This window comes from Cariama cristata, unplaced genomic scaffold (assembly GCF_000690535.1).
Source record: "Cariama cristata isolate BGI_N322 unplaced genomic scaffold, ASM69053v1 scaffold11389, whole genome shotgun sequence".
Taxonomy (NCBI): domain Eukaryota; kingdom Metazoa; phylum Chordata; class Aves; order Cariamiformes; family Cariamidae; genus Cariama; species Cariama cristata.
The window spans coordinates 59,795-71,248 of NW_009637443.1; the positions used below are offsets into that span (position 1 = coordinate 59,795).

The window sequence follows — 11,454 nt, forward strand, 5'->3', positions numbered from 1 at the left end:
GGGCAGAGCAGAGGTTACACATTAGCTGTGCTCACCCATTTAAAAAAGAAAACAGAACAACAGAGCCGCTGTGGCTAAGCAAGTGACCCCAGGATGGGGATGGAGATCAGCTCGCAGCGATCACCTGTGTGTTAAGCCCTCTTGCTGCTCGTTGTGCTTACATTGATGAGCAAGAAGAGCATTGCCTGCTGCTGAGCACCTGGATGGGCAGCAGAAATCCTGGGGTCTCTGCCCAGCTCTCCCACTGCAGAGTTTCTCATCTTGCTGGGGCCAAGGTCCCCCCACCCAACACTGGGTGCCCCTATTGCTGTTGCTTTCTGGTCCTGGAAGGAGGGGGATTCGTGCTACCAAGCTGCAGAGACACAGACCTTACCTGCTCACAGCAGGAGACTCCTTACTTACCCTGAACCCCTCATCTACTGAAGGGAGGCGAAGAGACGGTGGCACCTCCAGGATGGGATGCACAGCCCTGAAGTTAGACGCCTGCCTTAAATTCCATGTTACCCTATTGCTCTGTTGCTGTCCCTTAATTATAGCGGGAGAACAGCCTGTGTGTGGTACTTGTGAAGTTGCACAGTGCGGACGTCCTTCCTGAGATGCTCCCACTCTGAGCAACATTCCTTGTAAATTAAGGAAAATGATGTCATGCCAAAGAATTAAATAGCGTCTCCTTGGGTGAGCTCAGCGTGTGCGTCCCCTGCATGCCCAGCTTTGTGAAAATGGGAGTTGTCCCTACACACAAGCGGGTTCCTTGGCAGTCTGCTGGCATCCTTTCAGACAGCAAGTATTGTGAAGGAACTAATGCTAATTGCTCGGAGAGAGTATGTCCTGTGCTGGGAATTGCTACCGTGCAAATGTCAGCTCTTATCAGCCGCATGTGGGGTGTGCAGGGCCTGCAGGGACAAAAGGGGGGGCTGGCGATGCTCACGGAGGGGGTGAGGAAGAGGGAGGCATTGCTTCTGTCTCCATTAAGGATGCTAAGGAGTTAGGACCATTCCTTAAATAAACATACCTCAAGGTCTCAATCCCATTTAAGCTTCAGCTGCTTTTATGGTACTCTTTGCACTCACTTGCAAGAGCTGCTCGGTTTTACCTTAGGATAAAGAGCAGGGCTGTGTTATTTCTCAGGAGCTGGGTACCCTGCCCCCAGGCATCTCAGACTTCCAAGGGGTTCAAGCCAGCTCCTGCACTTTGTCAAAGCCAGTTCGAGTTTTCATGCCTGGCTTGGAGTGAATAAATATGAACCGATGACTTTTGGGAGAGTGGATGGAAGATTGTCGTGCCTGCTGCGAAGAAGCATTCTCATTTTGGAACTTTCATACTCTGACCAGGACTCTGAACTCAGCATCCTGGGATGTCCCAAGCAGTCACAGCCTGTTTATTCAATGCTTCATCCAGCACAAAAGCCATATTTTACTGTCAGATGCTCTCCATTAGCTTCAAGTGTGAAATTATCATTCCCACCCTTTTACCAGCCCCACCCTGGTGAGGAAATGAGGGGGAAAACAACCTCAAGGGCCGTTCACAGGATGTGTACGAGCTGTCACTTGTCAGCACAGAGCCCGCGTATGGCAGGAATTACTGCTCTGCTCTCAGGAGGGCTGGAGAGGAGCCCGACTTGCAGATGCCACAACATTATAATGTTTGCATTGGTGCATGGCAAGGCAACCCCAGAGATGTTTGCATCCTTTCGCAGTCAGTGGCCGCAGGGTGCAGCCCCGCAGGGCTCCCAGGGACGGTGTGGGGAGAGGACATGCAGCTCCGCAGGTGCTGCATGGGGACGCGGTGACCTGTCCCCTGGCTCCTGACCCTGCGTACTCTCCTGTTCTAAGCCTGAGATCGTCTAGCATCTCCTTGAAATGCCAAAACTGACTGATAGGGGCCTGGACCACATTTTTCTTTTCTCTTGTGAAGGCCGGTTCCCATAACAACGTGGCAGTGTGGGACCGAGGGATAAAGACATGATTTTCCTTTTCCTTCCTGCCCTGCAGATTTACCCTTTACGCGGTGGATACACGAGGGAGACACTCAGAGCTGAGCACGGTCACCCTGAGGACAGCCTGCCCGCTGGTAGACGACAGCAAGGCAGAAGGTCAGTGTTCAGGCACCTCATTTTCCACAACCGAAGACATTTCCTGCTAATTTTGCTTTTCCTCTACTCACTGAACTCCTGCAAGCCCCTCCAGTCCCTCCTCTCCCATTGGGAAGGCTCCTGTAAATTCACCCATGGGCACAGGGTCATTAATCTGGGGAGGGGTGACAAACGGCAAGAGCGTCCAGCAGCGAAGTCCCCTCGGCTGGGCAGCTGGTGGCTCCCGTGGTCCTGTGCCACGCAGCACCACAGCATCCTTCCCCGTGCATGGACCTGGGAGTCAATAATGTGTGTTTGACACATGTCCCCTGGAAAAAAGAGCAATATCTTCTTGCAAAAGTGAGAGAGGGAGCCCTTTCCGGGCCAGGGCAGTGAGCAGCGCGGGACACTGTTGGCTCTGGGTGTTCAAAAGGATGCTGGTGGCAGTTGGTTCAGTTCTGAAACAGAAACACCGGTAAAAGCTCAGCCACTTTTGCACATTTGCATTTTCCAGTTTTGAAACCAATCCCATTTGTTCTTATGCCCAGAGCGCTTGGCTTCTTTCAAATTTAAAAAGATTCCTCTAAGTGAAAGGCAGGTTACCTGCTTGCTTTCTTGCTTGCTTTCTGTTTTGAAAAGCACACAAAAGAAAGTTTTGATTAATGCTTTGTTCCATGTTATTGATAAGCATTCCCAGGAACAATGAACAAACGGGAGACTAAAGAAAAGGAATCAAGTGGTGTTTTGTGCATTTTTTTATCTCCAAAAAGAGATCCTTTTTCTACAGCAGAGTGTGCACCTTCTTGTTTAATAGATAGGCACAACCATGGTGTGCTGTATTTCTTGTTATCAACAGTGTTGCATTCTTACCCTTTAGCATCATAGCTGTGCAATTGCTTTGGGTTTGGTGAATTAGGGAAGAGCTTGCCTGCCCTACCTGGGAGGATAAGGCTGTGTCTGCCTGTGCTGGCAGCCCTCCTCCTCTCCTTCTCCCGTTCCTTCATGGAGTATTGCTGGAGTCTTTGGGGTTGCTCTGCTTGTGCAGGGCACTCCCTGCAGGATTAGCCTGAAGAATTGCTGAAAGGTCACTAAACCCTGCCTCAGGCAGCCCCAAAGGTCTGGCAGCCATCCCAGATGCCTGCCCCTCCTGCCAGCCCTGCCAAGGGCTTCCCTCCTCCTCCTGTGTTAGCACCTTCTGGCTGTTCATTAATCCCAGCCCCCCAAACCCGATCCTTTCCAGAGATAGCTGACAAAATCTACAACCTCTACAACGGCTACACCAGTGGGAAGGAGCAGCAGACAGCCTACAACACGCTGATGGAGGTCTCCGCTTCCATGCTCTTCCGCGTCCAGCACCACTACAACTCCCACTACGAGAAGTTTGGAGACTTCGTCTGGCGCAGTGAGGACGAGCTGGGGCCCAGGTACCTGTCCCTTCCCCACGTCCTCCCCTGCCCCACCACCTGGAGCATCCCCCTGCTTGGCCACTGTGGATGGTGACCCTGATTGCCTTCCCCTTGTAGCCAAAAGGAGTCCCCTTTTGGTGTTCACCAAGCTGTCCTGCCATCCCCTAGGACCACCAGGTCCCGCTCGGTCTTTGGATGAATGCTTATGGGACGCCGAGCAGCTGGGTGGTCTTTGGATGAATGTTTGTGGAACACCTACCAACCAGCCCGAACCAGGCGGGTGATACTGCAGATGAGTGGGAGGTGTTGGAAAAGCTGGGGGTGGGAGGGCAAAAGGTGCAAATTAGGCCTGGGTTAGAGTGTAAACTTGGACCGACTCAGATCCTCTTCAGTTGTAGAGCCATGGTAGATGAGAACATGGCTGCTTTAAGGTTCAAAGATGCCCTGATTGATTGCAGGCTGGAAAGGGTGACTGAGGGAATGAAGTAAAAATACAGCAGGTACATGTGTGCTGAGTGGTGTGTACCATGACAAGCATTAGGTACCAAGAGCTGCGATACAGAGACAGCTGTATACCGTGGAGGTATTTGAGGAATACAGGGCTCTTTTTGACTGCTTGATACCATCAGAGGGGTCAACAATTGAGCAATCTATATGCGGTAATCTTGGCTCTTCTAAATGATATGTTTCATTGACATTTCCTTCTATTTATTTCTCTGTCTATCTGACTTCACATATATTTATTCTCACGGTGGTGTATGGTTGCCATACAAACCATAAATATTTCCAAAATTCCCTTTTCCACCTTCCCTCCCTCCCAAAAGGATAATTCAGCTTGCTGATGTAAGCACTAGAAAAGTCCTCCTAAATTTTAGCCCTGTGGTGCCCCTGACACCACACAAGGATGCCAGCAAACGCACAGCCCCTCATCTGTTACCTGTATACAGCTTTATGCTAGAAATATTTTCTTTTTACTGTACATTTCATGCTCTGAGGAGGGCTGGGAGAGGATTGCTTCTGGGAGTATAAAGAGCAGCCTTTCCAGAGGGACTGCATCTGCAAAGCCTCAGTGTGCAGTGAAGGGAGAGGTAAGACCCTAAGAGATCACAGGTGCATGAACTGCATTGCATCCACGGGGCTGGCAGTGTCCTGGCAGTGTCCCGGCAGTGTCTCAGCAAAGGCCAGACTGCCACCCAGCCCCTTCAGAAACACTCAGCAAGAAATGCTCAGAAGTAACCATATCCCTGTGGACAACTTGAGGTCTCTTACAGGATTCAAGTAGCCTTGACCTGCTTTGAAACTTTTAGAGACATGGTTCATCCAGCATCCTTGTCCAGCATGTTGTTCTCCAAGAAGCTGGAGCAGAGGAAGATGGAGGAATGGGGTCCGGCAGTCCATGAATAACTGGACAAGATTTTCCTTCTCTCCCCCCTGCTCCTATCTGCTTGTTGGACGTGGCTGAGGATCTGTCCATAATACCAGGATGACAGCTCCTCACAACAGTTTACACCCCTCCTGGACATAAATCTGGACTTGCCCTCCTCCAGAGATGACCTTGGTCGTAGTTTCTTTGGTAGTTCATTAGCCGCTGGCACAGAGCCATTCTCATCCTTCCCACTGCCTTCCTCCTTCTTTGATGACACTGCAGCCCTGTTTGTCCTTTTCAGTTGTTTCTCTCTCTCTAAATCCCTGGGAACTGTCAGCCCCTTCTTACACATCCTTATTTCCTCTGTTACTTGAGATCCAACACACTTGTTGAGGGATGCTTTCTAACCTGATACCTGCATCATGCCATGAGCTTTGCAAGGTGACATTTAAATTGCCTGTATTGCCCCACTCTGTACCAAGCTACATCTGGAGTCAGTGGTCAATTCGGCTGCTGTCTGTCTTCCTCACCGAGCCAGATGAGCTCCTCACAGCACTGGTATGCCCCGGTTCTGTACTTGAGAAATATGTGACTTGCAGCCAAGGGGAAGCATCTATAAACACGGCAGCGACCGGTGCCAGGCTCTGGACAAGAGCGAAGCTCTGCCGTCCAGCCTTGCTTCGCAGGGAGCTTGGACAGAAGTGGAGGCACTGACGTAGCGGGAGGCGAGTGAGGATTTGCCAAGGGAGACCATCTCGTAACACGATTTTAATTGACAGACTGTTCCCCTTCCCAGGGGGACATTCATTTTCGTACCTTGAAATGTTTATCAGATGAGCCTCAGCTTCACAGTAAATGTTCGCTCATAAAACTGAGCGACAAGAGGGAAGTTGATTGCCTCCGTGTAATAAATACATCACACTGGAGTCCTCGTGAGCCCAGTTTCCATGAAAGCCACAGGTTACTGCAAACAGCTGCTTGTGAGAAGACATACTGACAGCCAGATGTCCCAACCAGACCGTTTACATTAAGGAGACATAAAAAACTTAGCTCATAGGTGGCCCTAAACCAGGACTTTCTGTGGTCAGCAGCATCTTGGCACCTGCCTTGCCTCATCTGCTAGTCTCCTTTAGCAACCACCACCCCTTTCCTGCTCCCCCTATTCCTCTTATAGACACCAAGCGAATCTCACAGTGTTAATTTGTTCCAACAAAACAGAAGAATCCGTCTAAAGCAGTGAAGGTTTAATGCTACTGTGCATTCAGACCTTGGGATCTGTGCAGCATGAGTGCTTCCCGACACAATGATGGGGAGATTTCTCTTACTGTGTTTTCAGGACAAATCTTATGACCACTGCCTGGCTTTTAGGAAGAGATGAGACAAATAATTAAGTTAAAATCTTCCTTCCATGCCCCTACTTGTGGCTACCAGCAACAACGAGGTCAGGATGTGGCATCAGCCCAGGGCTCACAGCCTCTCCTTTGCTCGAGCAAGTCGCCCAGGCAGACAGCCGGGACAGCCGCAGGAGATGAAGAGCATCTCCAGAGCAGCTGCCTTCTGGTACCGAGGGGGAATGCAATGTACTGATGGGAGGCTGTGATAAGAGGCCATCAAGTCCCGGACTCATTGTCCTCTGACACAAGGGTCTGACAGACCCAGGTCAGTTCTCAGTAGAGTGGAAAAATCTGAATTTATGACAAAATCACCCCATATGAGAACACAGCAGCCAGGCAGCCACCCTCTCCCTGCAGCAGTCCTGGGAATCCCATCCTTCCCTCCAGCCCAGGTATCATTTCTTCTTTACTTCTTCATGCTGGTTCATTCTCTTTTAGCACCTTCCTCCTAGGTGAGATAGGGCAAGGTTTTGCTGGCTCTGGATATATTTTTATCCCACCGCAGCCATCAAGGTGACTGATCGCTGTCCCCTGTGCAGCTGAGGGACGAATGTCCCTGTGGGAGCACCGCCGAGGCTGGGCAGAGCAGGAGGTAACATGTCTCCTGCTCTTGGGCATGTCCTTGCCGAGCTGGGGCTGGCGACCAAGGACCTCGATGCCCTGTTCCCTGTGCAATCACTGCACCGCACTCCCTTGCAGTGGGGTCACTGGTTCATCCACGAGCCCTTACAAAGTGCCCCGGCGACAAACACCCGTCCTCCTCCCCTTTCCTGTCCCCCCACCATGTCGCGAGGTACCGCAGAAGGAAGCAGCCGCGTAGAGCCATCACTATTTTTAAATCCCTCTCTTCATCATTTATGGCTGTGGCTGTGACCTCCTAAATCCATCACATGAGTGGAGACCAGAATCAGTCCCTGGCTGGCGCCGACTTAAAACAACGGCCCCTGCGGTGGGCACGTGGCAAGTGGGAGGGCACCGCTGGCTCACGCCGATGTGGAGGCACCCCCTGTTTGGGCTATGGGGTGAGGGGTAAGGGGGGGTTGCTTCATCCCTTTGGGAGCTGATAGCTCGGGGTCCGGCCACAGGCAGCCATGAGAGTGACTCCCCCCTCACTTGCTCCCCTGACATCGTCTCCCAATTCCTGCCCTTTAATAGGGCAATAAATTACCCTTTCTGGCAGGGATGAGGATGGTCAGCATTTAGGAAGATTTCATTTCCAGTATTTGAAAAGGTGGTCGTTCTGACCCGACAGCCCTCCGCAGGGAGCACTTGGGTAATACCCAGGGCTTGATTTATGGTGTTAAATTGGCAGCCCAAGAACTGCTCCTGTAATTTATTACCCAACCTTCACCAGAAAGCCTCCCTCTCTTTCTCACCCCTCCCCTCACCCGCTCTGTCTCTCTTTCTCCTTATTTTTTTTTAAGAGGGAACAGCTGACAGCCGAAAGCTAAATCTAACATTTACACATGACTTCATTACCCCACTAAAATAAATGACTCAAAGCGGTGAAACCCATCAAAAATGGGGCTTTGGAACCAAAAACGAGGGGCCTGATTCCTTCCCTCCCTCTCCATCACCCTGTCTCCTCCTTGACCACAGTGCAGCGTGTTTTCAGCATCCTCATAGAGCCAACCCATCGTGTGCTGCATCCCACCCTTAGACATGGATACTTTCCTGGGGCCGACTGCATCAAGCACAACTGCAGATGTAGCAGGTGTGTGGAGACCAGCTCCACGAGGACCACAGCACACGAGATATCAGCAGGTCTGGATGGGTTGACTCCTGGATTTGTTGCCATCTTGAGCTGCTCTTCACACATAGGAATGTTTGCCTGAATAGAAGACCTGAGTATGTATCAGGAAGCAAGGACAACATGGTGATTTTTAGCAAAACCCAGAAGATCATGGAAGTATGTTGGAGCAAGTAGTGAAAATGGGAAGGTAGAGAAGGCCAAGGGAAATGGAAGTGAAGGAATGAGTGTGTTGTGGAGGGGAGAAGTGAGAAGTAGGTGAAGCAAGCTATGGAGGGAAGGAGAAAGGTGAAGTGGTGGTAAGGGAGGAGAGGAAGAGAAGAGCTTGGCCAGCAGGCATGTGCAGAGGAGTCCAGCCCTTGTCTAGGTTAGGGCCAAGTCGTGGTTACCCACCTCTGGGGTTTGCCTTGAGGACTGGTCATGGCCACCTTTTGTCACCCCTCTTGCTATGGCTGGGAAAGGCCTTGTAGCGAGCTGGAGTGGGAACCAATCTGAGGGAAACTCCGTGGGTTGCTTGGTTGGCCTTTGGATGGACAAAATTCCCCCTGGACACCTGTGCTAGCACAAGCAAATGGGCAGGGACAGGCTGGGGAAGGGGCAATACCTGCTTTTGGCAGTAGAGATGATTTATGGTAAAAAAGAGTGACCATGGAGCTATGGCCTTAGAGAGCTGATAGTTACCCTTTTTGAGGAGGGTATTCTGGCTAAATACTCTCTTCCCGAGCACTGTCAGTTCACATGAAAGTCCATCTTGTGAACTGACCGTGGTCCCTGGGCTTGCTCAGCCTTCCCTGAAAAAAAAAAAAAGGAGAATCAAGGCAGTTGTTAAGAAACAATTTCTCAGCGTTGGGATGGGTGAGCACTGGAAGGGTTGCCAACTCTTGACTCTAAGAACAGGTTAGACAGATATTCATCAGGGCAGGTTGATCCCAGCAAGGAAATGGCACAGATGATGCCTTTTGGTCCCTTCCAGCACCAGTGACTGTGATTTGCTGAAGTTTGTTAACTGCAGTGACAGTCGCTAGAGACTTTGATTTGCTGCTGAGCTTAGCTTTAATTAGTCCATCTTTACTGAAAGCATCTAATGCCATCGTAGAATTTCCTAACTTCTTAGCGGCAGGCATCCAGCAGTGAAGGACTTGTTCTTGGCAATGTGTCGGGTCCTGACATGCAGTGGGAGGTCCAGACGCTGTAGAAGGTCAGGTAGCTGCTATGGAGAGTACCATGAGTGGAGGTATTCTGTCAGAGCTGGGTGCAGCTCAGCCCATGACATCATTATTATACGTGTGTGTGTGGAGCTAATAAGGCTCAAATTGCCTAGTCAGACTTGTCTTTATAGATTAAATCGATACATGGATACCATGTCGCGTTGTCCAAGAAGGGCCAGCTCCATTTGCTCTTCCGTTTCCCTGGAAAGCCGGCCCTCAGCCCATCACCCCTGGGGAGGAGCGGGGAAGTTTTCCATCCGCAGCCCTGGAGTGATTTTCTACAGCCTTTCTATCCAGCCTTCCCGCTCCGCAGGGAGAGGTCTGTGCCCAGTTGGGGATGCCGGGATGCCCTCTTGCCTCCTGCCGCCGTCTGTGCCCTCTGCTCTGGCGCTGGGGTGACTTTGGGCAGCCCTTCCCCAGGGTCCCATCCCCGGGTGCCTGCGGGTGTGCGGCTGCATCGGGCTCCCGGCGCTCCCCCCTTCCCGGCTGGGAGCTCACAGCCCAAGCTGGAACACCACTCGGCTTTCATAATCAAATAATCCCCATGTTTATGCCTCACTGACTGACAGCGCTGCCCCTGACATATCATTATCGGGAATTTACATTCCTGCAGGAGCAGTGAAATCCCCTAGCCCCGAATCCAGAGCTTTCCTGTGGCACCAGAGGGAGAGGAAATAATCTGTGATCTTGAGACTTTCAGACCACTGAAGTAAACCCTCTTCCCCTCCCTTTGTTTGATTTAGCACTTTGCAGACTCCCACGAGGGGATTCTTGGTTTCTTACGGGTTTATTTTGTTTTGTCTTAATGTGTTGTGCTTTCCACCCCCCCCTCCTCGTTCTTCTAGTGTCAGCCCTTTTGGGCCATTTGCCTCCTGGAGACTTAGGAAAACAGGAAAGGGAGGGCTGGGCTCATCACTTGGGAGCAGTAAGGTGCTGGGGGTCTCACCAGGGTGCAAATGCACTGGAGCCTGGCAGGAGCACAGGGTGGTGGTGGTGATGGTCTAGTCTGGGGCAGACAGTGTCCCCAGGGCACCCAACCTGCTCTAGTGGGTCAGACCTGAGGTCACAGAGTCATAGAATCATTTGGGCTGGAAGGGACCTTCAGAGGTCATCTCGTACAGCCCCCCTGCGGTGAGCAGGGACATCTCCAACCAGATAAGGTTGCTCAGAGCCCCATCCAGCCTGACCTTGAATGCCTCCAGGGATGGGGCTTCCACCACCTCTCTGGGCAACCTGTGCCAGTGCTTCACCACCCTCATTGTAAAAATTTTTTTCTTTATGTCTAGTCTAAATCTACCCTCATTTAGTTTAAAACCATTACCGCTGTCAAGGTCCCTTGAAGCCCTGTTGACCTGGTGCTGTGAAATCGTAGATACACTTTTGGGCAAAACAGAGCTTCTCTCCACTTGAAACAGGAAAAGCAATGTCTTAGGCAGTGGGTCTCATCCGTTCACAAGACGGAGCTGGTGGTGGAACCCAGAAGTCTTGGTTTCTGGTCTCCTCTTTGCATTGCTTGCCCTGCTCTGTCTCTATCCCTGTTTGTCCTCTCCAGGAAAGCACACCTGATCCTGAGGAGGCTGGAGAAGGTCAGCAATCACTGCTCGACCCTGCTACGCAGTGCCTACATCCAGAGCCGCACCGAGACCATGCCCTACTTGTTCTGCCGCAGCGAAGAAGTCCGGCCGCCCGGCATGGTCTGGTACAGCATCCTAAAGGACACCAAAGTAACGTGCGAGGAGAAGATGGTCTCCATGCTGCGCAACACGTACGGGGAGTCCAAGGGGCGGTGAGGGAAGGTGCGGGCCTGGAGCTGTGGGAGGCAAAGGGACTCCGAGGAGTCGAGGACTTGTGATGTGCTGAGTGGCTGGTGGAGTTCGGGGTCGGGTGGTCTTCGGAGGGGGTGGAAGGGGACAGCGAGGCCAAACAGGACTTTCTCACGCAGACGGCAGAGAGACAAGAAATCAGCAAGTTGGACTTTAATTTCTTTTCCTTTTTTTTTAATTTTTCAAGAGGAAAAAAAAAAAAGAAATTACCTAATTTGACTCAGCATAAAAGCCTCTCCTTTTTAATCTTTTCTTACTGAATTTCCTGGACTACATGCTCCAAAACCCTGGGAGGAGGAGATACCTGCTGGAGGCCAGGGCCAGGCAGAGGGGAGCTGCTGGGCACAGGGTGACCCCCTCCCTGCCTGCCCTGCCTGCCCTGCCGCCAGGTGGGAGCTTGGGGCAAGGAGCCCTGGTGCCGTGGTGGCCGAGGAAG

At 51.5% G+C, this 11,454-nt stretch overlaps 1 protein-coding gene across 1 annotated transcript in view; it reads left to right on the forward strand.

The window, feature by feature from the left end:
- The window catches only part of LOC104167929 (astrotactin-2-like), a gene marked incomplete at its 5' end in the record, with an annotated part of 34,551 nt that extends 23,341 nt beyond the window's left edge, over positions 1 to 11,210 (forward strand). Inside the window, 3 exons of the mRNA XM_009708330.1 lie at positions 1,992 to 2,092; positions 3,312 to 3,495; positions 10,748 to 11,210. Of these exons, the coding sequence (XP_009706632.1) occupies positions 1,992 to 2,092; positions 3,312 to 3,495; positions 10,748 to 10,985 (523 nt within the window). The remainder of the gene's footprint in view (positions 1 to 1,991; positions 2,093 to 3,311; positions 3,496 to 10,747) is intronic.
- Positions 11,211 to 11,454: the final 244 nt, after the last annotated feature.